Source organism: Drosophila novamexicana, unplaced genomic scaffold, assembly GCF_003285875.2.
Source record: "Drosophila novamexicana strain 15010-1031.04,08,12 unplaced genomic scaffold, DnovRS2.1 tig00000960-arrow-arrow-pilon, whole genome shotgun sequence".
Lineage (NCBI taxonomy): Eukaryota > Metazoa > Arthropoda > Insecta > Diptera > Drosophilidae > Drosophila > Drosophila novamexicana.
In genome coordinates this window covers 2,213,326-2,237,776 of record NW_020824833.1, presented here as the reverse complement: position 1 = coordinate 2,237,776, position 24,451 = coordinate 2,213,326, and the positions used below count along the sequence as shown (strand labels likewise).

Sequence of the window (24,451 nt, the reverse complement as noted above, 5' to 3'; positions counted from 1 at the left end):
TTTTAGCGGCACAAGCATAATACTGTATTGTTGCAACGCCAGCCAAATAGTTAACAACATATGCTGGCCATTTGCCTATGTAATATGTTTGCAATGCCAAGCATTTATGTAAATGCATAACTCTACTTATCACAACGGAAAAATCGAAGTGCTTTAAATGTCAAGGACAACAAAAAGCATAACAAAACAAACAACAAACAAAACAACAACAATAGCAAACAGGAGCAGCTGTATTTAAGGCGGAACAGCCAAGCCAAACCGAAGGCCAATTTCCTGAATCTTACCAAACCAATTGCTAAGATCGAATGTAAAACCAAATCCGGAACAGCAACAACAGCCATGTCCAATAATCCTGCATATGCAGCGCCCGCCCAAAAGCCGCCAAATGCGAGCAGCAACAGCGGTAACAATGCAAGCGCCGAGTCAAAGGTGGCGTCAAACACATCCGTCGCCCACACGTCGCTGGATGTTAGTGGGACGACAACGACACCATCAAAGGCAATCTCCGCCGTGCAAGCGCAGGCGGCAGGACATAACTGGACGGACGAGGTGGACAGTCCGCTGTGGCTGTCCTCATTGCATAGCGTTATATTTATCATTACGTGCGCTTTGGCCGTTTTTATATTGTTTCGCAATGTCCTGACATGGTAAGCCAACCTAATGCATGCACGCACACATACATGCGTACATACATGATGTACATTTATATCAGTAGCAGCTTTCTGCATGTGAAGCTATGTAAATACATTAACATTAACATTAACATCAAAAGCTCTGGTCACTGCTGGCTACGCTGTGAGCTTTGAGCTTTTTAGGCGTAACGGTTAACTGATCAAATGATAAGAAAGCGTGAAATTACAATTGCTTAATATAATATAAATGTAATTGTTTTAAAACGTTTAGCTTGGCTCAATTGCAGCATCAACTGTTCAATATATATATACATAAAGGGTATAGGGTATATTTATGTAAACAGTTGTCGCTCACAAATGATAACCTCTAGAGATAGGAATTATCAATTGGAAAAACTAAAATATAAATCGCGAGCAAATTGTTAGTTTTCCAAAATGTTTAGTTGGTTGCATTGGTTATGGTAACATTTTTTAAACGTATCACGTTTTATATTCTACTTAACAAATATCTTAAAAAGGGCTAAGCCTTAAATTATATTGAAGAGTTTGCGCTAAAGATCACATAAATATAAATTTATAAAAATAAGGATAAAAGAATTCATACAAAAATTAAATGAAGATTACATAAAAGATCTATCCTGCTTATCTATGGCCATATTTAATAGTTTAAAATATCGTTTTAAATATAACCTATGACAAGCATAAATAACGTAAGGCAATAAATCAAGCCACTAAATAGAAATACTTTGAAAAAACGGTCTAATTTTCGAGTGACTTACGATTGTCTATATATATTTTTATATATGTGAATTTGAAAAAAAAATTAAAAAGCTTTTTCTATTTATATAGCAGCATATTGTGTCCAAATCCAAGTCCAAGTCAAGCATTTATATTAATGATAAAAAGAGATAACTTTGATAAAACTTCAATAATATAGTGCCTTGACACTTTATCCAAATTAAAACAAGTATTCAGATTTTCTTTCTAAAGTTCGCTTGAGTTATTTACGATAAATTCGAAGAACTCCATATTATAAACAAAAATCAATGCAATATTATGATATTCCCTTAAAGTGATGAGCTTAGTAAATAATTTAGATGATTTGAAAGCAAACAATTACAAGTAAATTTAGCGATTTTACAAATTCAAACGATTTTGACAACAGTTATAACAAAGTTCTCAAACAGATCTCTGCCGACTTACAACAGTTATGACCGCATCTTGAAAGCTCTGTGAGCTTTAAAGGCCAAAGGTAACGGACATCAGTGATGTGCATGCAAAGCTTTGGCTGCGTGCGAGAACGGCGCTCTTCTTCCTTGTCTTTCTCTTTCTATCGCTCTCGTTCTCGTTCTCGTTCTCTTTGTCTCGCTTTGTGCGTGCGGCCTGAGCTGCGCTTCCCCATTCCCCATTCTCCCCAAATTCGGTTGCTCAGTTGCTTGGCGGCCGCCGACTGAGTGACAGCTGCAGAACCTTTCGCTGAGCTTAGATTAATTCGTTTATTTTTATTTTCTTTTTTGTTTTTTGTTGTTTGTTTTTTGTTTTTGCAACTGTGCATCGCATGGAGAAATTTAACGAGTTTTCTTACCTGCCGACCAGGCATTTGCAGAGCTTCTGGGGCGCCTCCGGTGACTTTTGGCAATCGCAATGGGACAAGTTCATTGACAAGTTTGGTAAGTTGGCCAAGAGAACGTGAAGAAAGAGCGCGTACAAAAAGTATGAGCCAAAGAAAATGGTTAGAAAATGTGTAAGAATTCAAAAGTATCTGAGAGTGCGCATGCACTCAAGGCTTGGAGTTAAGTCCATGTGTGTGTGAGTGTGTGTGTGTGTGTGTGTCTTTTCGCGTGTCTTTTAACGTCAGATATCACGAATTGCACTTTTGCCTCCCATTCACAAGCAGCTACAACAGCAACAACAAAAGCAAACAGAGTCAACAATAAACAGCAACCGTTTTGTTTACTAATTCGCACACACACACACACGCACACACGCACACAGAGCAGTCACAGTCAAAGGCTGAATTGATAACACTATGCAACATAAATTGTTGCTCAATTACTTATTTAGGTTTTTTTTTATTTTAATAACATCGCCTAAGACATAAAATTGATTTTCATATTAAATACAAATTTATTTGAATTAACAGTAATTCCAAATTATTTGTACTCAGTCTCTCAGTTTTGCTGCATAGTGTTAGATATATTGCATAGCCTTTGTGCAGTAACTGGATCTGAAACATTTTCATTTCATTCATTGAAGTAAACGTTTAATTTCCGTTAATTTAAATGTATTCAAGATAAAATATTACTGTGAACTTTGCTTCTTAAGCTTTATCAAAACTGAGCTCTGGATCAGTAAAAAAAATACTTTAAATATAAAAGCTTTAATTTTAATTTATGTTTAGAATAACATTAAGAGATCAAGTTTTAGTTTAAGTAAAGTTGACGTTAAATTTAAAAAAAATGTGGGCAAAGCTTGAGGTAATTCTAGAGCTATAAAAGTTAAATTGAAAGGTTAACATTAAGATTAATGTTAGTTCCTAATATAATATTAAGATAATTTTGAGCTTAAAGTTTTGGACAAAATTAAGTTTATTTTTAAGATTAAAGAAAATTAATTATAAAAATAGGGTTAAATAAAATAAAAGTTAAAGGTTAATGGTAAAGTTACAGTTCATGTTAAAACAAATTTGTGTGAAGCCTGAAGTCAAACTTTGAGTTCTATATAAAATTTGTATAATTAATTTTAAGATGAAATACTTTAGTTAAATTTAAGTCACAGCAACTAAGACTTTAATTTATAGTTACGGTACAGGCAAGATTTGCAGTTAAGCTTTAGGTTAATAGAAAATGAGTTAATTTTATTGTCAGAGATATCTCCATAAACTTGTGTCAAAAGGGCTATATATAGCTATTGGCACGTACATGCCATACACATATTTATATATAAAAATGATCAGGGGTCATTTAACTTGTACTCTCAGACCTATAAATATTTATTGTTACTCAAGCCATGAATTGCGTGTTACACTTGACGGAGCTTTAGATAAGTGCATGTAATACGTAGAGATAGAATAATAGAATAGATACGATAGAAACCCTTATGTGGAACTAGGCTAACAATATAGTCGAATATATGTCCTGTGCTCGCAGGCGATGATCCGATGATGCTGTGGGTCTTTGGCACCACCATGTTCACAATGTTTGTGTACTGGAGTGTAGGCGGCATTTACACGTTCATGGATCTGACCAATCGGCCGGCCTGTCTCCGCAAATACAAAATCCAGCCGGGCACCAATGAGCCCGTCGAGGCCGGACGTCTGTTGAAGGTGACGAATGCGCAACGCATCACTTCATTGATTCATTCTTAATTAAGTTAAATCTGAAACTCTCTCTCGCTCTCTCTCTCGCTCTTGCAGGTCATTTGGCGTGTGATCTGCAATCAAATATTTGTGGGCATACCGCTGGCGTATCTCAGTTACAAATTGATGACGGTGCGGGGCCTGAGCGATATACGAGAGCTGCCCACATTCCACTGGGTCTGCTTCGAGCTAACCGTGTGCATATTGATGGAGGAGCTGGGCTTCTACTATTCGCACCGTTTGCTGCACCACAAGCACATCTATAAGTTTATACATAAGCAGCATCATGAGTGGACCGCACCAATATCGGTCACGGCCATCTATTGCCATCCCATTGAGCATATATTCAGTAACCTGCTGCCACCGTTTCTGGGCGTATTCCTGATGGGCAGCCATGTGGCCACCGCCTGGCTATGGTTCGCGCTTGCCATACTCTCGACGCTGAATGCACACTCCGGCTATCATTTGCCGTTCTTTCCCAGCCCCGAGGCGCACGACTTTCATCATTTGAAGTGAGTTCCAATTCGACCAAATCGAATTTAATGCCCTTTAACGAGCGTATTATAACTTTGCCATGAAATGTCATTCAGGGAGAATTACATTAGTTAGCTCCATGCATGGGACCTCCATATCTCACATCTCTGTTCATGAATATCGGTTCAAAATTAAGTTATTATATAAAAGACTTATTGTTCAAGCTCATTTTGCGGACACGAGATATATAAAGGTCGATCTCTCCGGTTGCATCAAGTATATACATATATAGTCCTGATCCATAACAACAGCTGAATCGATATTGCCATACTAACATATAACTATGCTCTCACATATAAGTAAAACCTTATCAACATTGCCCTAATATATTATAAAGCTCTATATATATATTTATATATTCTTCACAATATCTTAAACCTAAACCGACTACCTAAATCGTATATAGCGTATGTAATAATCGGGATTCCAAATATGTTTTAAGCCAATCTCAGAAATCTTGAGTTTGATTTAACAAGTGTATGCGCAAAAGTTTCTGAGAAAACAATTCCAAGTTTCAACTAGGCCTAAGCCTAGACTAAGTAAAAGTGTAGCTAAGCGTAGAGTATGACTGTAAGGGTATCTAGTCTCTCTATCTAGAAATCTGTTCTTCATAGTTTGTTGAACTTTTTAATAGATGTATGTTTTATGCTTTTTAGATTTAACAACTGCTTCGGCGTCCTGGGCGTCCTGGATCGCTTGCATGGCACCGACTCGCTATTTCGTGCCACCAAATCCTATGCGCGGCACATTATGATGCTAAGCTTTGTGCCGCCACGCGATGCCTTTCCCGACTCCACCATGAAGTGAGTGGTTCCTGCTGGAAGAGCCCATCTTCAAGCTGTTGGCCCTCGGGCGTTCTTGTGTAATCCTCTCCTCTATACGCTCTCCGCTCATATATATATATATATATATATATGTGTGCATGTACCTTATATAAAATGATGTATTCTTTTATTACTATTATTTTATTTTATTTTTTTTTGTTTTTTTTTACCGACATTTCTATGTGTGTACACTTCATTGTGATAATAACCAAGCGAGAAGCCAGATAAAGTTTCAATTTTATAGACACTAAAATAAAAAAAAAATTAAAATAAAACGTTAAATGATAAAAGATAAATTATACAACAAGCAGAAAGAAGATGTAAATGTGTACGTTTAAAAAACAAAAACCAGAAACCAAAACTAATTAGTAGTAAGCAGTAAAGTATGATGTATTTCTCACACGGCACGAACTAAAAATAATAATAATAACAATAAAATAATAAACCAAATACTAAATAAGAAAGAAACGCAAAGAGATTTCTTGAACTTTGGGCGCAAGAAGTTGTTGTACTCCTGCTGATCAAAAATAGACCTAATCTACAAATTGAATAATGCTCGGCAATAGTTAATCTTTTATAAATTGACTACGACAACATGATAACCATTGCAGCTAATCAGCTAAAAGGCGAAACACAGCGGGGTCTATGCTGTTAGTTGAATGAGCTATAAGTCTTTTTTAATTTTTTTGTTAAAACTATAGGAATTACAAGTTACAAACAAATCAGCCCAAATTTGTACTCTATAAGGCCTTTGGCTGAGACAATATTCCACAAGTTTACTAGACTCAAACCTGTGCGAGGGTTCAACTCACATTTTCAAATTATTTCTTTTTCCCATAGTGGGCATATCTTTTGGGTAGTCTTGATACCAACTGGCACCAGCTGCTGGCTCCAGCTGAAATGCCCGTTGGGCTGTAACGCATCATGGGCGCAACGCATATACTTGCAGCGTTTTGCGCCTGCCAGTCGAGATTGAGCCATGGAGTCCAGCACAATCCTCTCCAGCTGTGCTCTGCGCTGGCGCAACACCGGCGAATTGGTTCAGGCGCGCTGGCTAGCTTTGCTCGATGTCATCGGGAACGATCCGATGCACTTGTGGGTGTTCGGCACCACAATAATCATATTTATCGTTTATTGGCTTTATGCTGCCATTTTCACGCTCATGGACATCACGAAGCGTCCGAAATTTCTTCGCAAATACAAAATACAGCCGGGCCAGAACGAGCCGCTGGATCTTGGACGACTTTGGCGTGCCGTCAAGATGGTGCTGTTTAACTTAACTGTGGTCAATTTGACTATAACCTGGTGCCTTTACGTATTGGTGCTCAAGCACTATAATAGCATCGAGGTACGTGTACTACCAAGCTTTGGACGGGCTGTGCGCGACTTTGTCGCCTTCGTGGTGCTGGAAGAGACCATGTTCTACTATGTGCACCGTTTGCTGCACCACAAATCGGTGTACAAGTATGTGCACAAGAAGCATCATGAGTGGACATCACCCGTTGCGGCCATGACTCTGTACGCGCATCCTTTAGAGCATGTGCTGGCCAATTTGGTTCCAGTGGGCATATCATTGTCTCTACTGGGCGCACATGTTCTTGTGGCTTGGGTCCTGACATCGTTGGCCGTCATCAACGCGATGAGCGATCATACAGGCTACAGTTTTCCTTGGTCAGGCGGATCTGTGCGCTTCCACGACTATCATCACGCCAAGTATGTGACAGTTCTGCATGCTTAATTAAAAAAAGGCAAAATTAACGCATTTTTGTTTTCAGGTTCAATTACAATTATGGCGTTACAGGTTGGCTGGATAAGCTACATGGCACCTACAGAGCTCCATACGAGCAGAAGCAGCAGCTAGGCAAGCCCAAGTCCGTTAAGATCAAGCCCAAGTCAAAATAGTGGGAGTTTGTGTCACAATAAGTCACTATTATATTAACGCTTTTCCCTTTTTTAAATTGAATAAATACTATTGCAGCCCTGCTTATAAATGCCGATAAATCGTCTATTGCAGCCCTTGAATTTATGCTATCGATAAGTACTTGCTCAAAAGTCGTTTATGCGATTATATTGCAATCAGCATAAGATACCTAATTGTGATCGTTTGAATTTGATAAGGTATTCAGGTATTTAATAAATATACGATTAACGAAAATATAGTCTCGATTTAATGATGCTTATCGCAAACATTTGAAGCACGCAAGACTATCGATATCGGATATATCGATAAGATTTCGGCTACGCACACACAGCTGTTCGCTGGCAGATTACGCGACCGATGGTGCTTATAGGTTTTTTTTATAGCTATAATTCATTTGACATTTTTATTAAACAAAACCTGAAGTACCATGCACAAGGTGATAAGACAAATGGCGCAGCTAACGCTGCAGACGCCGCTGCTGGCAACCGCCCCCGCCACCAGCGTCGCCAAATTGTTAGCAATGCCACCTGCGATCACGCAAAACGTTTACTGTTGCGGCGTGCACACGGCTTCGACGGGCGGGCTGTGCGCCAAATGGAACAAACACAATTACGGGCCGCGCAAATGGCTGGAGTATAACAAAACGGTGCATCCGCCACAGGAGTCGGATGAGGAGCCACGCAAGGCGGTAAAAGAGCTGACACGATGATTTCAATATGCGCTTATTCTAATGGCAACCAATTCATTTCCAGTATGTGTGCCACATGCGCACCAACATCAAATACAGTCCGGACAAGATGTGGTATATAGCGGCCTTTGTGCGCGGCATGTCCGTGGATGAGGCGCTCAAGCAGCTGAATTTTGTGCTCAAGAAAGGCGCCACAGATGTCAAGGAGACGATACTGGAGGCTCAGCAAATGGCCGTTGAGCGGCACAACGTGGAGTACAAAAGCAACTTGTGGATTGGTAAAATAGTCAACTTTCACAATAGGTCTCAACTAATTTAGCGGGTTTTTCTTGTGTCCCAGCTGAATCCTTTGTGGGCAAAGGACGTGTCTTTAAGGGTATGCGTCGGCATGCCCGCGGTCGCTTCGGGCGCGTTGAGTACAAGCACTGTCACTACTTTCTGCGCCTAGAGGAGGGCGAACCTCCACAGCATTATTATCTGCCCGAGCCACAGACGCCGCAACAGCAATTGGAGCAATGGCTGGAGCAGATGCGCAGCCGCAAGGTCATCAGTTCGTTGTAGAATCCACCGCATACACCCTTACACAGCATCTTTCACGTGCAGCGCATTTGTTAATGTTATCAAAAACGTTATTTTTAAATAAAACCCAAACTGAAACATCAATTGATTGAATTCAATAGAAATTCATTAAAAACAACTAATCCTACAGCGAACCATTTCAAGAACCTGCTCAAACTCTGTGAATATTGGAATATGTAAACGTCAAATATCAGTTGATATATCTGACAAAAATGTATATTTAAAGCAATATTTGTTCAGTTCTTTTATATAAATGTTAAAAGCTAGATCTAGATACATGTGACATACAAAAAAGTATGGAACAACTAAAGAGTTTAACTGATTTTGTATCTAGAAGACATGTAGCTGCATTTCAACAGGGCATTAGGAAGCCTGCTAAAATAGATATTAGGAATATGACTATCTATTTGACTGATAACCTTTTAAGATGGCACGATAAGGTGTCATTTTCTATATGGTATCAATATATAACTATGTAAATAAGATTTTCCTATCATAGAGCGATTTGTTCATTCAACTCATTTTTGAATATTTTCTTTCTCTGGACATATTGCCTGGCGTTGCGCGGCCGAGTTATAACATCACTCACCAATCCTTGGAGTTCCATGTCCACCAAGGAGTGGCATGGATTCTTCAAAAAGTGTTAAATACCTTTAAAATGGATTTGAACAAACGTCTGCAAATGAGTTTAGGCATGGTTTGGGTGGAATTTTCCAATCAGTCAATCCGTACAAACAATTTTCAATATATAGAAGTAAACAATGAAACATCAATTATGACCAAACAGCAAAGCTTGCAGGTTATCAGCAATAAATAGTTGTTGTTATTTTCGAACTAATTACGAATGTATGACATTGCTTTGCAAGAACTAAAATAGTCGCTTAAATATTTATACAATAGCTCATTTCCTATGTTTTTATTGAGGTTGGAAAACACTTGTGTAAGCACTTTGATGATCGATTATGCGGCAATTTCCTCTTCGGTGTCATTATGCAGCGCTTGCGCCAGCAGCTCCTCAATTTCTCCATCGTCCATCTGTGCCTGCTGGTTTTCCTGTTGCTTTTGCAGTTCCTGGGATACGCTAGTCAGCGCCAGTGGTTTGCGCAGGCGCACCTCCTTATCAATCTTCTTGTCGAGCACCAGGCAAGCCAGCTTGGATAGGCGCGAGCGCGTTGGCTTGCCCGCATCACGACGACGCTTGCGCGACACTTTTACTGCCGGGGATGGGTTTGGGCTTGGATTTGGGCTTTGCTGCTTTTTAGTCGGCAGGCGCTCTTTGGCTGTATGGTCGCGCAGCAAATGCTTGCTGAGATTTTGGGCGCTGCTGAAACAACGCTGACAATCAACGGCCAGGCACTCAAAGCGCCTGCCCGAATGGGCGGACAAGACGTGCTGCCGCAAATTGCGCTCGTAGGAATAGCTGCGATTGCAGCCAGGCTCGGTGCATGCAAAAGTCGATTCGTTCTCTGCAGGATGTTTAGCAGTGATATGGGCACTCAGATCGCTTGGCTTCTCGTAGCTGCGCTCGCATTGCTCGCACTTGTGGCGTTCGCGTCCGTGCAGCGTTTCACGGCAATGTTTTGTGTAGAGCGTCCATTTGTCGAATTGCTCTTCACATTGAGGGCAGGCGTAGAGCTTGCAGCTGCGCTGGTGGCTTTCCTGTTGCCACTGTTGATAGAAGCCGCGAGTGCACTTCTCGCACCGAAACGGATACGCCTGTGTGTGCTGTGTAATCTCGTGGCGGCGCAGTTTCATCTTTTGCCTGAACTTGGCCGAGCAATGTGTGCACGCATATTCGCGCGGAAACTCATGTGCTTCGCGTACGTGTCGCGTCATATTGCTGGTCGATGTGAACATCTTGCTGCACTCCGGCAGACTGCATTTGATTGTTTTCTGCAGTGCCGCAGGACGCTCGTGTGTGCTGCGTAGATGACGCTTCAAATGGGTGACAATCGAATAACTCTTATCACAGCCCTCGTAGCTGCAAGCATGCTTTTTCTACAAGAACAAATGGTCAGTTGGTTGATGGAAGCCGCTTTGGTTCCCTTTTTTGACTTACAATGCCGGTGTGATGGTATTCATGGCGATCCAATTGGTCCAGACGCTTAAAGCTTGCGTCACAGCCGCCGATGCTGCAGCTGTATTTGGGGCCGGTGCTGTCGCGACGAGCCTGTTTGGCCTTAAACTCCTCCAATACCAGATCTAAGTCGCTGTCGCTCGTGATTTGCACACCCGGTGGCATTTTGCTTTAGCATGAACGTAGATAGCTCAGAAACAACGTGCGAGCTTGGAATGTCAATCTACGACATCGATATGGCGATACTTAGGTTTGAAACAACGATAGTTACAGATTATAAATCGATATAAGCTATCGATACTTTTCGCGCTATTTCTTATTTAAAGACAATCAGTAAATGTATGAGATATTTTTAATACTTTGTTAGCCGAAAAGCAACTTTAGCAAGTACAGCATATTGTTTTAACATCAAAAATAGTATCCAAAAATTTAAACTACGACCTGGCGAATTGTCAGCTGTTGCCAACGTAGCCAGACTGCAAGTAGCTGCTACGTGGCAACCTAGAATTCACTCATTTTATATCAGCGCTAAGCATTGTGGAGGCCATTCGATTGTCCACATCATCGATATTTGGCATCGATTGTCTTGCAGCTCCGCAGTATATGTAGTTGTAAGCTTAAAGTTATAAACGGAACTCATAGGCAAGATTATAAACAATAGTATTAATTCAAATAAATATGGAATATGAAAGTGTGCTGATTGTAAAGCCCGAGGTATTCATATACAAAATACCGCCACGCGCCAGCAACAGAGGATACAGGTGAGATGTCAACTTCAATTTGAAAAATTGTGCTCAAAATACAAAAATTTGTCCAGTTGTTGTTGTTATGTGGTGCAATTGAAAGTTTTGTGATTTCATGCAGAGACGCCCCCACATCCCAACACAGTGTGTATGCATTTGTATGTGTGTCCATGAGAAATGCAATAATTATGTTAAAAATGCGCAAGGCACGGAAATTAGACCGAAATATGTGGCAAAAGGCCACAGCCAAGGTTACTAAAAAAAAAAAAAAAAAAAAAAAAAAAGAAAAAAAAAACAACCTGAACATGACTGTTGTTGATTGCTGCCTCTTTTGAAGTTCAATTCCAATTGATTTTTTTTACTGCACTTTTATTTAAGCGCTCGCTTTGCAGTTTCTCTCAATTGCTGTACATTTCACTTGCAAGTCTAATGTATGTATATGCACTTGCGTGTGTGTGTCTGCTTGTGTGTGTGTGCAGCCAAAGCTTTTGTATAAGTGTAATTGTTTTTGTTGCTAGTCTTGTTGTTGACTTTCTTTGTTTTCGCTTGAAGCGCCCGCACAGCAGAAAACAATAAATACAGGCAGGCAAATAAGAGCGCGCACACACACACACACACAGACACAGACACACACATACATATGCGTATGTGCGCATGCCAGCAACTGAAAATGTTTATGAACTAAAAAGAATAATAATTTTAAATCGGTTTTGCAACACGCAGAGCAGCGGACTGGAACCTGAAAGAGCCCACCTGGACCGGACGAATGCGTCTGGTAGCCAAGGGCACAACTTGCATACTAAAGCTGGAGGATAAGACGAGCGGCGCACTGTTTGCCAACTGCCCCGTAGATACATATCCCGGTGTTGCCATTGAATCGGTCTCGGACAGTTCACGCTACTTTGTCATACGTGTCCAGGACGACAATGGACGATCGGCGTTTTTGGGTCTCGGTTTTGGCGATCGCTCCGATTCGTTCGATTTGAATGTGGCGTTACAGGATCACTTCAAGTGGGTCAAGAATCAAGAGCAAATCGAAAAAGAGAAAACTGAACCCAAACAGGAGCTCGATTTGGGCTTCAAGGAGGGTGAAACCATCAAAATAAACATGCGCATCACGGTAACTATAGACTACAAGATACTCTGTTCACAGCTCCGCATTATGCCTTATCCAAAGCTTCTTGATTTCCAAGTAACTTTCTTGATTTGATGTGCGATCATGTCAAGGCTTAAATATGGCCTTTAATTGTACTTTCATACCTCACATGATTATTCCTATTCTATCAGAGATTTGCCTGTAACATACGGCCTCGCAAAACCAAGATACCCGCTTTGATGCTCATTTTTATAGAGTAGAACACAATATCGACTTTCTTATAAAATGCGCGTTTGCAATTTTTATTGGATTCATTTCCCTGATGTCAATCTCTATTCCATTTTAATTGACATACAATTTATACAATAAATATGTTAAACTTGACGATCCTCAACAAATGAACACTAGGGAATCCCCTTTATTATTGTCATATTGTAGCCTTGCTGAATATTATAGAGATTAACAATACTTTGGACTTTGCTTTGCAGAAAAAGGATGGCTCTGAAGGCAGCTCGCGCACTGGCAAGGGCAAAGGTACCGGCGGTGTGCTACCACCGCCGCCAGGTGGTTTGGCCAAAATTGCGCCACCGCCAGCCGGTGCGGCTGCGGCTGCGGCGACGTTGCGGCAAAGTCCGGGCGCATCGCCAGCCCATCGGACCAGCGGAGGCGGCGCCGGCACGGAGTGGACCGACTACGCATCCGCCGGGTGAGCTGCAACAAATACGCAGGCAATGTTTTGTTTACCAACTGACTCTTCCCCTCTCTCTCTCTCTCTCTCTCTCGCTCTCTTTCAGCGGTAATCAAGGACAACAGAATACGGCAAATGCCAATTGGGTTCAGTTTTAGGCTGCGACCTGCGCAACGTCACGCACCGGTTTTGTGTTAAGGGCTCTTAACTGCTTTTTAACACACAGACACACACACACACACGCATACACACAACTTAAACTCGCTATTGGACAACATAACGACCAACACTAAAAAACACACACATATATATATATACAGTAGCAGCATATATATATGTTACATACATTTTCGAAAAACATGTCCGTTAACGTTAAATTTTGTATAATTTAATTTTTGCATTAATTTTGTTTCTTGACATAAGAACTATATATACATATTACATATATATATATCTATATATATATATATATATATATATATATATATGGATACAGAACTGTTCTGACGTACAATTCTAAATGAATTTAACTCAAGCGTATTTGCATATCACAGCAAAGAATTTTCGTGGAATGGCAATTGAGAACAGTTTCTGTTAAGTGTTGGAAATGTAGCATAAACATTCCGTTAAGGGCAAGACATTGTAATTAGTTCAAAAGTATCGTTATCGTTATCGTTAAACCGATTAACAATTAACCATTTTTTTTTTCGTTTGCTCTTCACATTGTTTTACACAGACACACACACACACATACCTTCGCCACACACAGAAACACACACCTAAACTGAATTGAGAAATAGAATTAAAAGGAAGAAAAAGAAACGTTAACTACAATTTATTTAATTGTGCTTGAAATTGCAACAATCGAAAAGCGATCGCAAAAATCTGTTTAACAATTTTGTTGATATCTCTAGTGCAAAAGGAAACATGAAGAAAACAAAAATAAATAACTATAACTGTGTTTTGCTGCGCAGCATTCCAAACTGTTGCTGTGCTCATTTTGTTGCTGTTGATAAATAGTTGGTTGCGATTTAACAAATTTTGTTCATGTAATGCTGCAACTGGCACTTTATTTGTATTTGAATGTTTACCAAAATATGCAAAGCTTTTCCTCTTATCATTTACGAAAATCAAGCGACAATTCAAAAACTGTTCTGGCAGCTTTGTTACAGTTCGAGAGCTACTGATTGGCGCCCCGCCTCCACGACTGTACAGTTTGACAGTCTCGCTACATTGCAATCGTCTTGTTTTGTATTAGTTAATTAATTCACCGATTTAATGTAATATGTAATTAATTGCCAGCCGTGCAGTTATACAAATAATATAATATATGTACACATCTATATATATATATATAAATATACAACAAAAAGAAAAAAACAAAATATATACATATATATATATATATATAAATTTAAAATGAATATGAAAATAAAATAGCAATGAATTTCAATGTACAATTCTTGAGTTTCTGAAGCCCAAACTAACTTACGAATAAACAAGGAATTCATTCTGGCCAAGAAGATCTCGTCCTGTTTTTTTTTTTGTATCATTTCTTGAAAGGTGTAGAAATAAATTCCAGGTACAACGAGGAAGAAGGCGATGTTCATCTTTCTGTCTCTTTCTATGTCATTAAGTCGTTCAGTACAGATGCACTTTCAGAAGTTTTGGTTTGTTTTTCGTTTTCTTTCGAATATCGTATATCATTTTTTCTATTTTCAAAATATCTCGCAGAGTTGGATTTTCAAAAAGGGCAGTAAAAAAAGTCGGAAAAAGTCTTTCCAATATCGGAGTCAACAAACAAATATTTTCAGCTCTGCTCTAGATTCTATTTAGTAGAACTTTAGTTACGAGGAAAGTTTATGTTTTATAAGATCGTTTTTCGTTTTTCTTCAGCTTTTCAATTGACTTCGTTCAGGCGATATTCAACTCCGCTCACATTCACAATCTCGTTCCATTCAATAACAATATATGTATACCTTATATTCGAAAACAAATATGATAGTTTTTGAAAATACATAATATAAATGAATTGCAAAATGTAGAAAAAACGAGTCTAAGTTCGGTTGATTTTGTATGTTTTAATGTTTTTATTTAAACTTATAGTGTTTTTCTTCTTAATCTTGTATAATAATTTTTTTTCTTCTTTTAATTGCGTTCTTTTCTCATTTTGAATTGTATATTGTTAATTAAGCATATTTGTTAAATTTATTACAACTCAAATATTTCATAGGACTTTTGTTTTAATACATATAATTTAGTACGTGCTTTCGTTCTCAAACTTGCTCAACTTGATCATCGACGCTATATTCATATACATAGATGGGTTCTATACGAATAAATATATATATATATATATAGATGGTATTTCCTGGCTAACTAGACATGCGAGAAGTTTACTGCCAAGATCAAATATCGTTTGCAACTGTACCGCGGATTATTATCTTTAATCTTTTAATTGAAATTTTGTTAGTTTTGTTAGCATTTTCTTTTTCTTTTTTTTTTCTGTGGTGACTTTAGGAAGCGTTTCGATGATGTGAACAAATCATAAAATAAGTATATAAATATATATATATACGCATATATTGTTTATATAAACAGCTAAGGTTTTAGTACGTGTCATCCAAACATAATGTAACTTTATCGAAACGTGTTGTTTTTCTATCATTTCCGACTTACTCACTTATATACATTACAACTTTTGGCTTACAACAGTGTTTGTAGTTGTGTTATGCATACATACATACATAAATATATGTATATGTATGTTACAACAATTGCTACATAACCGTTTTAAAATGTGCATAGATAGATCGATTGGTAACACGGCTTAATTGCCACCTGGAACGGTCTAATGGGTCTGTTTTCTTTTTGCTTTCATCATTTTCATGCTTCAATAATGCCTACGTATAACAGTTTTGAATGTATGCATGTGTGTTTGTGTTTGTGTTATACTAGGCTACATATAACTGCGTGCATTAACACAATATTTTCGCTATGTTTAAGACCACCTCTTGACTTGAAAACTTACAACAAAAGCTTTTTTATGCTTAATAACTAACTAAACTTAACTTATGCTGATCGGTGTGTGTTAACTGTGTGTTTGCTTGTGTGTGTGGCTGCGTGTGTGTGTGGCTGTGTGTGTGTGTGTGTGTCTGTGTTGTGTTTGAGTCGACAAAGCGCAGTAACAAGAACTTTACGGCATAAATATTATAAACAGAATTTAACAGTTTAATAGTACAGTTTAATAGAACTAGTCGCGCCCCTGCCCCACACACCTACACCTACGCACACACACACACTGTTGCGGCGGCTGCAGTTGATCTTGTTTTTGTTGTTGTTTCCATGCCACCCCTCTTACCCTCCCCCCCCAAACAATAGCACGTGTTACTCCAGCTGCTGCATTGAGTGGGAAAAGTGTTGTTGCATTTCAATTTGGCGCATGCATGTGTATGTGTATAAGAGTGTGTATGTATGTGTGTCTATGTGTGTCCATCCCGTTGGCTGCCGCTAGATGCTGGGATTACATAAAGCGCTGACGTTTACTGCTGTAGTGGCAAATGTCCATTTTGTCGTCGATGGGACTGCCGGGACGCTTGCAATGGCGAGCGATTTCGTTGGCAACAAATGCAAATAGCTCCGGTCCGCTAGAAAGCAAAGATAAAGTAAATAACAATTAAACAAATGTTAAGAAATATGCATATATATATATATATATATATATATATATATATATATAAATCTTCTTCCTTTTCTTGTTGTCGCCATGAAAAATGCATTCTGATTTAACTCGGTTGTTTACAGTCTGATCCTTACGAAATAGGGCATACAAAGGTGGATACATACCAAAGCACAAGGCTCTACCTTTAAGATTTTGTCTATTCGAAATTTGGGGTGCACGGCTTAATGCATATCTACTATACGAGAGGCTACACAACCCCCATTTGATCTACGAGTTATGTTGTAAAGAACCATTTCTGATAATCTATTGATATTTCGATAATAAGCTAAAAACATATTTTTCGATTTTCAAGTAAGGAGGTTTTGTTTCTCTCGACATGAAAGCGTACACGGACAGAACTGGATCGCAGCAGCTCGTCATCCAGATCAACAAGTATATAGTATATATAGTATACATTTGCACCCATTTTCAATATGTTTACTTTAAAAGTTTAAATGTAGCTTATTTGTTACGAGCACGGCAAAGCTCGTGATTGCTGAGTTTGCTTGAAATAGCCTAAAATGAAATGTTTTTCATTCAAAAAGTATACACTGACCGATACTTCCTTGCGCATCTATAATATACATAGGTCCGATTCGGACATTTGCATGGTTCTGTCGTCAATTGTTTTTTTTAACTAAAAACTTGTTACATACAAGCACGGACGGACGGACTTTAAGTTACATTATAGAATACAGATGTATACAGAATATAGATATATACTCTTTGGGCTCGGAGATGGCTACTTATATGGATTTCGTAACAGAACTATACCCTTAAACATGGTTCAAAGACACAAAGTATGACTTAAAAGCAGTTGCTTCTATACTTTATGAATAATTCAATTTGAATATCGAATATAGTTTGTCTATCCACACATTATTAAGCCCATCTGTCTACAAATATATATATATATATATATATATATGAGAATCTGATGCCGATGCGAGACTAGCAAAGCATGTAACTAGTTTGCTAGATGGTCTATGGTAATATAGGTACCGTGGACGCAAAACTAAGGCCTCCTTGAAAGTGTGCAGATCGTCGCCGATGATGCCGCCAGTGCCGCCTGTGGCACCTACTGTCGCCGCCTGACCGCTGGCGGCGTTTAGCAAATGCGTTGGTTGTCCGCCGGCGGTTGTGGGTGGCATCATGGTCAGTCCGTTGCTGGCAAAGCCTATCGCCGAGCCAGTGACACTATTTGTGCTGCCGCTGACTTGATGATGATGTACTCCGCCGCCATGGTGATGTTCCGGCTTGGGCGACCTGCAGCATGAGGCAAGCGGGCAAGCGGGCGAGCATGCGAGATAGAGAAAGCATTAGTCTGGAGGATATGTTCGGCTGCCTTAGAAGGCGGACTCACCGACGATTGGCATGTGGATTCGTTGGTTGCGTTGGCAGCGCTTTTCCAGCTAAATAGGCCAGCAAATCCTCGCGCCGTATCATGCGGCGTTTTTTGCTGCGCGCCCAATCGGCCAGTTCGCGTGTGCGTCTTTGGTAGCCGCATTGTATGGCAGCGTCGCTGGTGCGTTTGAGACCATCACAAGATTCTAAAAGGAAGCCACTTTAGTTTAGCATTTGTTTAAACAATCCAACAATAATTACCTTTGTAGAGTGTTGTCACAGTGCCAGCTGCGGTCTGAAAGGGCAGCCACAGTGCCCCAGCCTCCGGAGCGAATGTGTTGGAAGAGCGTTCTGTAAGAGACAAGATAGCGAAACTACATTAAGATCGATGCGGGAATTATTGAATATATCAATTAGCTTAAGATACCGAATACTTAATTCAATTCCTTAAATCATCAAATCTACAGTTCGGTCCTTTTAGTAGTAGACTTTTAGAAGAAGAAGAAAATAATATACAGGTAAAGTGAAGGTATTATCCCTTTATTGTTATCAATAGGGTTGCAAATCGAAATGGCCACCATTCGCAGATCACTTGGGGAAATTGTTCTCTCCATGTTTTCTCTTCGCTCTTTAAAATAGCCAACACCTGCTGCTGCTGCTGCTGAGCAAAAGACACGGAAACATAAAGGAGCAAAGCCATTTGCCGTTATTGATCCGCAGCACATGAGGGAGAATCAAATGACAATGCGGACTCTACGACGTCACGGCGCATCAACTGACCAAGTGGGAGAGGGACGGCAGCAAATACAGAAAATAAGAAACGGAAATAAGGAGCATTAGAAACGTTAAGATAGCTCTCGCTCGCTGTTGCTTGTCTTTGCGAGTAGCAACAGCCGAAAACGAGGAAGAGAGCAAACAGAATGCGACGCTTAAGCTTATGCGGCCTAGGGCGGCGGCGGCAGCGACGTCAGCAGCTTCCACTCTCTGCAGCGACAGTCGAAAACAGCTGTTTGTCAAATGTTGTTTTTCTAAATGACGCACTATATTTAAACAAACACACACACACACACATTTGTGGTTAGATGCTATGTGACCAAATGACTTTTTCATCTGGAACTAAAATGAATAAACCAAAAAAAAAATCGAGCGCAGCGTCTATGTCTTAAGGATAACAAACGCTGCAGTTGCTGCGCAGTGCAGCGCAAATGTTATTGCGTTCCGCTTTCCGTTCGTTCTTCTTGTTGTTTCGTTCAAAGAGCAACACCAAAAACCGAACGCAGACAGAGACATCAACATGCCTGGTCTCTATTGCATTCCAAGCCCTTCTGCTGCTGCAGTTTTTGATAATGCGTAGATTGCATGCGAATAAGTGGAGAATAGGTAATGTGGAGAATTTTAAGGCGTGTGAATGATGCCTGCGAGAGCAGCACCATACACATGCACACACACACACACGCATAGGCAGGCCCATAAGCTTAAAAGCCGGGCCTGTTGTGAGCATGCACTTGTTGTTGTTGTTACAATTCTCTGCTGCCTGGCACAGGCAGGCTGCACGGCCGCTATTAATACGCTCCCGTCCGAACTATTTTTATGCACATACACATACGCAGACTGGGTGTGTGCATGTGCTACATACATATGCATGCGATGCAAATACAACGAAGCATAGTACCATAAACAAAATGCATTTAGAGTATCAAAAGGTTCAGCAGGATGAACATGAACGTGAAGCACTTACCACGATAGAGCTGTGCAACTGCAGTGGCCGAGTCCTGGAATGCGCCCCAGACGGTGCTTAAATTGTTGTCCCGCTGACGCACAAACTCGCGCTCGTACTCATCGTTCTGGCCGTTGATTTCGCGATGGCACTGCTCCTCTAGCCAGCTCTCCTCGCCCCCAGATTCTTGTTGTTGCATTTTTGTGGGGGAGGAAAGGCGGGGGCGACACCTTTGTTGTGTGCTGCTGCTATTCGCTTGTTGTTATTGTTGTTGTTGCTGTTGTTGTTATTGTGCTGTATGTATTTGAACTTGTGCTGCTGCAACTCAATGTTCCGGTAACTGCCAGCCGTTCCCTGCAGCTTCTTGAGCTCTTGGGCTCCTTTTTCGCGTCCGCCGTTCGCCTTTGCCTGCTGCTTCCTCTTTGCAACGACGACGACGACGACGACGACAGCAGCACGCACTGACACTGACACACACACGCGCGCTCACACACACACACACACACACACACACCAACACGCACGCTTCTTCGTATGTGTGGGTCTTTGTATGTAGCGTTGGTTAATCTGTGTGCGCGAGTCCGTAGTTTTTGATGTTTTAGCGATCCGGCAATTCAGTTGAGCTACGATTCAACTGCCAAATAGCTTTAACTACGTCAGAGGATTAAGATATCAAATGTAAATATTCTGAAAACTTGTTAAAAAGGAGCACGCAGCACATTTGTACGTTAACCACCACAAAAAATGAACTAAGCTAGAGATGGGTGCTCTTATCGATGTATCGCCAACACCGAAAACTGCTGATATTACAAAATACAGCCAGTTGACAACAACACACAATATATATCGGCTGTTACCACGTATCGCACTAAAGAAAATATCGATTAATGCGATATTTGTTGAAAGCCCGCGAAAAATATGCTTGCCTTTAAACAAGTTGCTGGTGTATTTTGTGCACTTATTCATAATCTTCACTACGAATCCTAGCTTATTTTCCATTTTAGTAATATTGCATTATTTATTAGCCATTTGCCTGAACAATCGATCATTATTCCTCAACAAGTTGGGCGTGAGTGGAGGTGCCCCCAACTATATTGATACATATATGTATCTAGATAATTTGTTTTTCGTCTTCTTCCTTTATTCGATATGCGGCATATTACGAACATTCTTTCTCCGTACATACAACTATAAGTAGATCCAATATCTATGGCCTTATATCTTCTGGAATTAAGGTTAACGCACAAGCCATACTGTACATACAGTACACCCTCGTTACCACAACTCCTCGATAGACGCAATTCACTTTAATGCTAATGCAAATACTTTTTGCTTTAGAAATTTGTATGCTTTGATACCTGTTTTTTTTTTTTATTATTTATAAAATATTAATTGTAGAAAAGTGATGTCCAAAAATGCCCATATTTCCATAAATAAATTGCACAAAATTCAATTATTTCTAACACGGATTTATTCAATTAACGTTAATAATAATGTATATAAAAGGCATCTCTTTTTTAAAAGCAGGTCAGTTGGCAAATATTAAATTTTATGTCGGTTTTTGCAATTGAACCGATTGCGTTAAGCGAGAGCGTACTGTATTTGTTGATCAATTATCTAAACTAAAATGTCTACAAGACTATGCTGATGACATGTCATCGAAGATGTCAGCAGACAGCATATCTTGATGGACAATACCCTAATGTGGGCTATTCTAATTGTGTCCATGTTTAATTATTGCTGATACATTATTTGTTGCCCGAATAAAACGCGCATTGCTTTTAATTTAGGTAATTAAATAAAAATAACATTTTTTTGTTGTTTTTTTTTTTTATTACCACGCACATTTGTATACCCTTGCAGATGGCACTTTTACGTATAAGAGGGCTCTATCAATCCCGTTTATAAGTAAGTATTTACCACATTAATTCAGGCAGTTTTAAAGCTCTTTTGGAACAACAGCCGAAGAGATCTACTTCAATATATCTATGGCTGTTTTCCCATAGAATATATGTATGTATATAACAATTCTGCAAGGGTTTGCGAGCAATCTTCTGCCGAAAACGGCATATTTCTTCATTTTTTGTTTTTTTCAATTTAAAAATGTTTTTTTTTTTTTGTTTGTTTTCGTTTTAAATAAGTTCTTAAAATTCAGATTTAAAATTACATGTACAATTAAATTTTAATTTAATTATTAATTTAATAATTACATATTATTAAACAGTTTGTTATTTATTTGATTTTTAATTTACGTAGAATTTGATGAATTTATTGATTGTTGTTCTCATAATTCATTCATTTCACGTTGGCAGATTTAGAATTTTATTTGATTGCTTTTGGCTAAGAGGTGACAAAACAGCATTTTATAATGAAAGGCTAAGGTAAATGTTAGTTGCTTATCGTTTGGCCCCAAAATTGGGTCTTCAATTTGTCTCATTTACATAGTATGATTATCTATGTTCAATTTGTATTTCTTTTTTTTCTATAAAGATCTATTAACAATGAACGCTACAATTTCTATTCAATTATTTGTTGTTTTCCTTTGCAATATTTTCGTTTATACTATTTTGGGAGCACCAGTTGTGTTTTTGTTGTTGTTGTTGTTTTTGTTGTGGTTATTGCTGCGACCGCTTCTACAATTCATATGGTCGTGGTGTTTCTCTCTCTCTCTCTCTGTGTGTGTGTGTATGTGTGGGGGCATTTGGTAAGTGGACACCGCTGACGCTATGCTGACGTAGTACAGTGAAGCCGAATTATGCGTAAACGAAATCTTGAGAATTTACATGAACCGAATTTTGAAATATATTACATTTAATTTACGTATTAGCACAAGTTGTCTATAAAAGACAACCATTCTACTCAATGCATACAGCCGTGCTATGTTACAGGGCCGAGCCCGCGGCATGAGTCTCAAAAATATTCAAAAATTGATGAAGAACAAATCAAGTTGAAGGGAAAACTGAAAATTGTGGTTTGGCTGCAAATGCGGCTAATTCGATTTCACTGTACGCATAGTTTGTGTGACTGTGTGTATGTGTGTGTGTGAGAGCAGGACAGCTAGCGCTAGTATTCAGCAGCCGGCATCAATAACGATAGCGATAACGATAACGATAGCGCGGCAGCCGTCAGAGTTGCGTTCAAGTGGTATCATTGCCAATGCCATTCTTCTGATCCAATTTATTGGAGCCCATTTTGACCATGTACACAAAGAACGTTATGATCTCCTTTTCCTTAATGGGTATTGTCTTGAAATGCTTCATGATGGTCTGCAAAGCGAAAAGTAGCATTATGTATACATATCAACATTTATATGCTCAAAGAAATTGATATTGATACTGATATAGATATAGATTTATAGATATGATCTGGCTTCTGATCTGTAGCACTTACATCCGCCAATTGCGCACGCTTCATGCCCTGCCGCGTCTGCACCTTGAAGTGACGCTTATAACGACGCAGCGTGGACACATGCAGCTGATATAGATCAGGAAATTCATGCAGATCCGTGTCCGTCTCGTTGCTGTCGTCCTCGCTGTCCTTGCGTCGCCGTTTCGTTCGCACCGATTGAATGCGCTCTTTGTGATAGTCGCATATGTAAATGTGCTGCGCACTTGGATCGCTGCTCAGTTTGAGCCGCTTCTGTGCGACCGTTTTCTGGATGCGCTTGCTGTAGCTGGCGTAGCCAGCCTGGTTGCGGCAACGTTCCATATCATCGATCAGGCAGCATGTTTGATCTGTGTGACCGCCCCGCGAGTCCTCCTCGCCGGTGCTGAATCCGTTGTTCATCGTCAATTTTTGGCTATTGTTGTTGTTGTTGCTGCTGCTGCTTCTGTTGTCGTTGTTGGTGTTGTTGTTGTGTGGTTGCTGCTGTGTGCGTTTGGGGAGGGGTATCGGCGGTTGTTCGTGCGATTTAATATATTTTTACTTAACTTAACTGTGCGTTGTACGACTAAAAACAACGATTTTATTTTTCCACATTCGCTAACATACGCGAATAAAATGTGTTTAAGACACGAGTTTTAATTTGTAGTTTTGTTACCTTCTCCCACTCTTCTTTCTGCTCTGACTTATGCGTTTTTCTCACCCCCCATTCACCGTAAACATCATCACTTTGCAACTGTGTCGCACAGTTGTGAACGAGTTCGACTTAACATTCGATGTGTCTGTGTCGATAGCACTTAACATTCTATTTACATGCGTTAACATACGGTAAGCTCAATTTTGCACACGCGTTGCTCCATTTTGCGCTTACGTCACAACAATTGGCATTACGTTGTCCTATTTTCGTTACGAGCTACCCATTGCATTAACGTTTTTCACGTATTTCCTTACGAGCTCTGTTAGACTTAACATTTTATATTTTAACATTTATTCGTACGACTGCACCAATTTGTAATTTCTTAATTAGTTTCATTGCGAGCAGCTCAAAAGACTGAATACATTTCTTAGTTCGATTGTTGACTTGCAGTAGAAATCGATTAATTATCGGTAATTTGCTACTCTCGATTTAAAATCGGTTCAATCAACAA

At 39.6% G+C, this 24,451-nt stretch overlaps 7 protein-coding genes and 1 long non-coding RNA gene across 9 annotated transcripts; 5 read left to right on the top strand and 3 right to left on the bottom strand.

The window, feature by feature from the left end:
• Nucleotides 1-35: 35 nt before the first annotated feature.
• On the top strand, nucleotides 36-5,816 carry LOC115765327 (fatty acid hydroxylase domain-containing protein 2). 2 transcript variants are annotated; one of them, XM_030708828.1, is made up of 5 exons: nucleotides 36-647; nucleotides 2,229-2,302; nucleotides 3,782-3,957; nucleotides 4,048-4,502; nucleotides 5,181-5,816. In XM_030708828.1, the coding sequence occupies exons 1-5, from the start codon at nucleotides 340-342 to the stop codon at nucleotides 5,329-5,331; spliced, it is 1,164 nt and encodes a 387-aa protein (XP_030564688.1). In that variant the 5' UTR covers nucleotides 36-339; the 3' UTR covers nucleotides 5,332-5,816. The 2 variants fall into 2 exon arrangements, with proteins under 2 accessions (XP_030564688.1, XP_030564689.1); XM_030708829.1 differs by lacking the exon at nucleotides 36-647 and having other exon boundaries at nucleotides 2,069-2,302.
• A 436-nt stretch (nucleotides 5,817-6,252) lies between these two features.
• On the top strand, nucleotides 6,253-7,307 carry LOC115765342 (fatty acid hydroxylase domain-containing protein 2). The gene is made up of 2 exons (XM_030708852.1): nucleotides 6,253-7,061; nucleotides 7,124-7,307. The coding sequence occupies exons 1-2, from the start codon at nucleotides 6,328-6,330 to the stop codon at nucleotides 7,248-7,250; spliced, it is 861 nt and encodes a 286-aa protein (XP_030564712.1). The 5' UTR covers nucleotides 6,253-6,327; the 3' UTR covers nucleotides 7,251-7,307.
• Nucleotides 7,308-7,610: 303 nt separating this feature from the next.
• On the top strand, nucleotides 7,611-8,620 carry LOC115765358 (39S ribosomal protein L22, mitochondrial). The gene is made up of 3 exons (XM_030708873.1): nucleotides 7,611-7,957; nucleotides 8,022-8,235; nucleotides 8,298-8,620. Exons 1-3 carry the CDS (start codon nucleotides 7,697-7,699, stop codon nucleotides 8,516-8,518), a joined length of 696 nt encoding a protein of 231 aa, XP_030564733.1. The 5' UTR covers nucleotides 7,611-7,696; the 3' UTR covers nucleotides 8,519-8,620.
• Nucleotides 8,621-9,314: 694 nt separating this feature from the next.
• LOC115765357 (transcription factor IIIA) lies at nucleotides 9,315-10,845 on the bottom strand. The gene is made up of 2 exons (XM_030708872.1): nucleotides 10,596-10,845; nucleotides 9,315-10,534 (listed from the first exon to the last, which is right to left on the bottom strand). Exons 1-2 carry the CDS (start codon nucleotides 10,776-10,778, stop codon nucleotides 9,497-9,499), a joined length of 1,221 nt encoding a protein of 406 aa, XP_030564732.1. The 5' UTR covers nucleotides 10,779-10,845; the 3' UTR covers nucleotides 9,315-9,496.
• A 336-nt stretch (nucleotides 10,846-11,181) lies between these two features.
• LOC115765349 (NECAP-like protein CG9132) lies at nucleotides 11,182-13,578 on the top strand. The gene is made up of 4 exons (XM_030708862.1): nucleotides 11,182-11,374; nucleotides 12,080-12,476; nucleotides 12,941-13,158; nucleotides 13,247-13,578. Exons 1-4 carry the CDS (start codon nucleotides 11,292-11,294, stop codon nucleotides 13,296-13,298), a joined length of 750 nt encoding a protein of 249 aa, XP_030564722.1. The 5' UTR covers nucleotides 11,182-11,291; the 3' UTR covers nucleotides 13,299-13,578.
• A 1,658-nt stretch (nucleotides 13,579-15,236) lies between these two features.
• LOC115765371 (UPF0472 protein C16orf72 homolog) lies at nucleotides 15,237-20,634 on the bottom strand. Its single transcript, XM_030708894.1, has 5 exons — nucleotides 19,944-20,634; nucleotides 18,467-18,556; nucleotides 18,225-18,411; nucleotides 17,864-18,127; nucleotides 15,237-16,787 (listed from the first exon to the last, which is right to left on the bottom strand). The coding sequence occupies exons 1-5, from the start codon at nucleotides 20,119-20,121 to the stop codon at nucleotides 16,664-16,666; spliced, it is 843 nt and encodes a 280-aa protein (XP_030564754.1). The 5' UTR covers nucleotides 20,122-20,634; the 3' UTR covers nucleotides 15,237-16,663.
• LOC115765372 lies at nucleotides 16,723-17,499 on the top strand. The gene is made up of 3 exons (XR_004018111.1): nucleotides 16,723-16,805; nucleotides 16,945-17,103; nucleotides 17,175-17,499. It is a non-coding gene; the product is annotated as an uncharacterized LOC115765372 (long non-coding RNA).
• Nucleotides 20,635-22,139: 1,505 nt separating the features above from the next.
• On the bottom strand, nucleotides 22,140-24,076 carry LOC115765382 (histone deacetylase complex subunit SAP30 homolog). The gene is made up of 2 exons (XM_030708905.1): nucleotides 23,313-24,076; nucleotides 22,140-23,188 (listed from the first exon to the last, which is right to left on the bottom strand). The coding sequence occupies exons 1-2, from the start codon at nucleotides 23,706-23,708 to the stop codon at nucleotides 23,060-23,062; spliced, it is 525 nt and encodes a 174-aa protein (XP_030564765.1). The 5' UTR covers nucleotides 23,709-24,076; the 3' UTR covers nucleotides 22,140-23,059.
• Nucleotides 24,077-24,451: the final 375 nt, after the last annotated feature.